Raw genomic sequence first — 6,077 nt, 5'->3', positions numbered from 1 at the left:
TATTATAATAATAATCAATTTACAAGTGGTCAAATAACATTAATCAGCTACACAACAACAGCAAGAATCTAATTGTATTAACAATAATGTTATTTTAGCATTTAAAAGTGGATTTCTCATTGACAGTTTGACACTACTCATTAAGACTTAATTAGTATATATAAAAAATCAATTTAAATGCTATAGTAGTAACTATATCAATAAGTATAAGAAACTGATTTTTAATCATTCAAGAAATTAACTAATTTTAATTAATTAATATTAGTTATTTTTTATGATAAAATTATATTTTTAAACTCATTTTGGTGGAATTTAAGATTGGGATCTAGGGGGTTAAAATTTAAAATTTAGGATTTAAAAAGATTTTAGAATTCAAAATATAAGATAAAAAATAATTTTAAAAAATTAGTTATATTAATATTGACCGGAAAAAATCCATTCTCTAATTAAATTCTATATAAAATTTAAAGTGGTGGAATGAGTGTTGAACACAAATTATGATAATTTCTTAATCTAACTATTCAAAAAATAATTTGAGTCCAAATTAAGGGTAGGTGTTATCAGCATGCATAAGCTAAAAAGCAACCTTAAAATTGATTATATATATATTTTTTTTCACATGAAATGCTACACATTGGTGCATAACCTAACCAGAACCAACCCATTATCCCTATCTCAATAAAAAGAATATATTTATGATCACACACAAACAGAAAGAGAAAGAGGAGCTCACGGGCAGCATCAAACAAACATCAACAACAAAGGAAAAATGGCCAAACACAATAGAATATTAATGTCATCCAACATCAAAAGTAGTGGAAAATACAGAAAGCCTATAGTTTATTATGCTCATAAATAAATTTGAATATAATTATTATTTGGACATAAGAAAAATAATAGACATACATCTAATGCATTTTAATAAAGGAATAAAAAATCTCAACTTATTTTTTTTTCCCAAAGGCTTAATTTTGTATATCTTCCTCTTCTCTTTTGTATTGTTTAGAGTTCTATGTAATTAATATAATAAAAACATACCTTTTTCTTTTATAATGTCGTTCATTTAAATTTATTTTCTTAAATATTAATTTAATTTTTTTATGTAAAGTACATAATTGGATCCATTTATAAAACATCAATTTCTTGTCATTTTTAAAAGAAGACAATAATTAAGAATATTAGTTATCTTTTCCTTGTGATGAAGTGCTAATCTTTGATGTATCCGCCGGTTGTTGAATTCAGATAGTGAAGAGTTTTTTATATATAAATTTAATTAAATCATCATCTAATAATTCTGAGTTATCAACTTTACATGAAGATATCTAAAAACATAATTTAATTGAGACAAAAAGCTAAGTTTTTTATTATTATTATTTTATATGCAAGAAAGTGCATCAACATGACCTGTATGTGGCTTAGATTGTTTCTCTTTCTAACATGGATGTCAGTAGAAGAAGCACCCGTGACCTCTCATTCATTTCCATTCTTTCTTTTCTCTCTTCTTAACAATAAGCTTCACTTTTCACCTAAAACAACCACCATAACTTACTATATAAACATCAATGCCTTCAACCATTAATCCTTACTTTCTTTCTTTTAGTTTCATCATTAGGTCAAAAGTATAACACACTGTGTTAGGCGACCAACATTTTTGTTCCTTTTTTTTTCTATGGCGATTTCAAATTCGCATTACATTTTGTGTGTTACAATAGCAATCCTTGTGATGGTTGTTCAAAATTCAAGAAGTACATATTGCCGGCACCATGATGATGGCACTAGAAAGGGAATTCGATTGAGGAACGGATTATTGTCCAACATGAGTAGGATAGAGTTCTCGGAAGAACAGTTCATGAAATGGGTCAACTTTGTTGGTAACCTCAATCATTCAATGTTCAAGGCTGCAAAGAACAAGCTCTTTGCTTCCTACACTTTGCATGTTGATAACAACCCTGCACTTGGTGACTTCACTTCCATTCAAGACGCCATTGATTCTCTTCCTTCCATTAATCTTGTTAGAGTCCTCATCAAGGTTCATGCAGGTCTTTACACGTAAGAACTATTACATAGTTTCACATATCTCATTAAATTGTCATATAATTATTCTCAGCTAACCAAATTTGTGGCCTCTTCTTGAATCTTGTTGATGTATTTAATTACGATTGTATTATATGTATACCAAAATCAGTTACTAAATACATGTTGAAATATAAATATAAATAGAAAATAAATTTAGTAACTGATTTTAGTGGCTAATTTGAGGTATGAATAGTATTTTTGAATTAATTAAGACTTGGATTTTAGTGTTTGTCCACATTCAGCATTATTGTGTTATGTTCTTTATTAAAATGTTGGAAAATGGTAGGTGACAACTGACAAATTTTGTTTCTTATTACACAATAGTGTCTTTTTCGTTACCTATTCAAATGCTCTAAGAATTATATATATATATATATATATATATATATATATATATATATATATATATATATATATATATATATATATATATATATGATATTTTCATTTAATTTCAGCAAATTTAGATAAATTGAATACTATAATATCCAGGGAGAAAGTGAGCATTCCTCAATTGAAATGGTTCGTAACAATAGAAGGAGCAGGTGCAGATAAAACAATAGTTCAATATGGTGACACAGCACAAACACTTGGCCCAAATGGGAGGCCATTGGGAACCTACGGTTCTGCTACTTTTGCTGTTAATTCACCTTATTTTATTGCAAAGAACATCACATTCAAGGTAATTAATAATTAATTAACTACATTCTAATTAGTTACTATTAGAGTTAATTAAACTAATGAAAAGATGATCATCTTTATTGTGCACAGAACACTACTCCAGTCCCTGCACCAGGAGCAATTGGGAAACAGGCAGTGGCATTCAGGATTTCAGCGGACACAGCAGCATTCTATGGATGCAGTTTCTTGGGTGCACAGGACACACTCTATGATCATATGGGAAGACATTATTATAAGGATTGTTACATTGAAGGCTCTGTTGATTTCATATTCGGAAACGCTCTCTCTCTATTTGAGGTTACTATTATTAATATTTAATTAAAATATAATATGGTCCAATAATATTAATTTTGGCCCGGAGTTAACAGGAAAGAACAAATGTTGCTTGGAATATTTGAATAGGGGTGTCACGTGCATGCAATAGCACAGAATATGGGAGCAGTAACGGCGCAGGGGAGGAGTAGCATGTTGGAGGACACGGGGTTCTCATTCGTGAACTGTAAGGTCACGGGGTCAGGGGCACTATACCTGGGAAGGGCATGGGGTCCCTTTTCTCGCGTGGTATTCGCCTATACATATATGGACAACATCATCATTCCCAAAGGCTGGTATAACTGGGGTGACCCTAATCGTGAATTGTATGTCAACTCTGCTCTCTACCTATGCCTATATATGCTTCCTCTTCCATTGCATTATTACATCTACTCTTCTATATATATGCCTTGTTTGGAAGACACTGACGGATTGAGGTTGAATTAAGTTTTTTTTATTATATTTAGTGTAAAATATATAACATTGAATTATGTTTTATTATCGTATTTAGTTTAAGATAAATATAAAAATTTTAAAAAAATTTGGAATTTAAAATGTTAAATAAGAGTATTTTCAAAAAAAATGTTATTAAAATTTCAGTCTCCGTCTCTTAGAAATTTCAATCTTCTGTATTCTCACTTTTTGAAAATACTAATAGCACTCAAATTTTGTGTGGCAAAACTAAAATTTTAATTTAATCTTTGCTCATCAAATACAATATTCAATCTCAGTTCCAATCCCAAAAAATAAATGCAATTTATGTTTTTATTTTCCTAATACTTATATATATTCAACTAGCTAGCCTTCAATACTCTTCTTTATTCTAGTGGAGGATGAATGTCTGGTAGGTAACGTTTGTTTTGAGGTACTGAGACGGAGATTTGGAGATTGAGATTCAATATTATATTTGTTAGTCTGATACTAAAATTTTAGTCTTTGTATCCAAAATTTTAGTATTTCAATACTTCTAAAAAGTGGAGACACAGGAGAATAAAATTTTTAGAAACGGAAGCTGAAACTTTAATAATATTTTATACCTAAAATATCACATTTTAATTAATTAATTCCAACTTAACTTTTTGTGCAAATTAAATTAGAGCTTCATTCTTATTTTAATCTCTATCTTCCACTTTACACCAAACACAATATTGAGATTTATTTCAGTTTTTATCTCTGTCTCTCTGTTTCTCTTCCAAACGTTATCTTAGAGATAGAATCATTCATATTTTTTATTAATTTAAATTAAAAAAAAAAACTTAAAATTTTAGAGTTTAATTTTTGTTCACTTCAAAAAAAAAGAATTTTAGTATAAAATCAATAGAAAAAGATCTTGTAAAAAATTTAAGTAAATTTTAAAAAACTACTATATTTTAAAAAATATAATTATTTGTCTAATTCTTTTTTATCAATTTAAAAAAAAAAAAAAAAAAAAAAAAACTGATACCAAGGACAATGTGATATTAATGGATGCACAATTAGATGGACAATGGGGCGGTGCTACACTCATCACTTACCACCCTAAACATGGTGTAATTCACACAAGTACATATGGGTGTGAAGGCTTGTTTGTCATCTTGCTCTTTTGAATATATACATACTATACTTTCAATTATTATGTTGCTGGATCTATATATCAAATTACACACTCAAATTTTGATGAATTTAATATACTAGTTAGCCCATACAGCACTATACATATTTGGATAAGATCACATAAGATTCTAATTAAGAAATAAAGAAGACATACACGCACTAATAATCTTTTTATTTATTTAATAATATAACAAGTGTTTTATCTAATTCTTAGATAGACATACGCTTAATAAGTAGACATTGTTATGCATTTGTTAATTTTATAATTCAATTTCTAGGGCAGATTGTATATATGGAATTTATTTAATTTTATAAAGCCCATTCTTAATATTCTATATATGTATTGGGTATAGGACTGTATTCTATGGACAATACAAATGCACAGGAGCAGGAGCAAGCTTTGCTGGGAGGGTATCATGGTCAAGGGAACTCACTGACGATGAAGCCAAGCCTTTTCTTTCTCTTTCCTTTGTTGATGGCACAGAATGGATCAATCTTTGATCATCACATCATCAATTCATCATACACATCAACATACATATGTACAACCATATATAATCTTATAAATTAATTCAAATTCCTCTCATATATATCTCTGCTCCATACAATATGATCAAATAATTCATTCATTCAACTTGGCGCTTCTCAACTGCGTGCTTCACCGTTTATATTTCTCAAAGAATCAAATTAAACTGAATCTGAAGCCACACAACAATATTCTTATCCTAATATATGCTTAACTCTTATGAAAAGAATTGAAAAAGATCCGTTTCTGTATGTTAATAAAAAGCTATCAAGTATCACAAAAAAAAAAAAAGCCCACTACTACAATAGGCAACAATAACAATGCATCAGAGGTCAATAAAAAAAATAAAAGAAAAAATTTAAATAGAGTTTAAATGTGGGATGAATTCATTCTTAACTTCTCAAACTAAAAAATACCATTAAAAAAAAAACACAATAAAGGTTTATATATACTAGGTCAAAATTTGGACGTGTTTTTATTTTTTTTATTTTTTAGATATGGCCTACATGCCTTTTTGGATCAAAATATCAACATAGGGCCAACTTCTGCCTAAAAATTATAAACAAAAATTGTGGGCCATGATATCAAAGAAAAAACGATATAGGCCATTTTTAATGTGTAAACTTACATGACAAAAACATAGGTGCCCACTCATATACATATTAATGTACATAAACACTTGTTCTTTTGTTCAAAAAAAAACCACTTGTTCTGGGGTTTTAGCCCGTTTTAATACTAAAAAAATAAATGTACATAACACACATAGTAAACCTAAAAAAAAGAAAAACAAAAAGGATCCACAAGCATATAACATTTACTCTTATTATATATGTTATGTATATTCTCAATATATATGTGAATGTGCACCAAAAAATTAGGATAATGCTAT

At 28.6% G+C, this 6,077-nt stretch overlaps 1 protein-coding gene across 1 annotated transcript; it reads left to right on the top strand.

Moving 5' to 3' along the window:
• Nucleotides 1-1,391: 1,391 nt before the first annotated feature.
• Nucleotides 1,392-5,248, top strand: LOC112751283 (probable pectinesterase 53). The gene is made up of 5 exons (XM_025800364.3): nucleotides 1,392-2,049; nucleotides 2,569-2,758; nucleotides 2,848-3,054; nucleotides 3,160-3,395; nucleotides 5,016-5,248. Exons 1-5 carry the CDS (start codon nucleotides 1,670-1,672, stop codon nucleotides 5,161-5,163), a joined length of 1,161 nt encoding a protein of 386 aa, XP_025656149.1. The 5' UTR covers nucleotides 1,392-1,669; the 3' UTR covers nucleotides 5,164-5,248.
• Nucleotides 5,249-6,077: the final 829 nt, after the last annotated feature.

The sequence above is a fragment of the Arachis hypogaea genome, chromosome 15, assembly GCF_003086295.3.
Source record: "Arachis hypogaea cultivar Tifrunner chromosome 15, arahy.Tifrunner.gnm2.J5K5, whole genome shotgun sequence".
Taxonomy (NCBI): Eukaryota; Viridiplantae; Streptophyta; class Magnoliopsida; order Fabales; family Fabaceae; genus Arachis; species Arachis hypogaea.
This window is presented reverse-complemented; position numbering and strand designations above follow the sequence as displayed.

Bases quoted from the DNA above. Each gene is read 5' to 3' on its own strand.
- LOC112751283 (XM_025800364.3), top strand. From the start codon at position 1,670: ATGGCGATTTCAAATTCGCATTACATTTTGTGTGTTACAATAGCAATC. The intron at 2,759-2,847 runs GTAATTAATAAT...TATTGTGCACAG, and splicing joins CAAAGAACATCACATTCAAG to AACACTACTCCAGTCCCTGC. The intron at 3,055-3,159 runs GTTACTATTATT...ATATTTGAATAG, and splicing joins ACGCTCTCTCTCTATTTGAG to GGGTGTCACGTGCATGCAAT.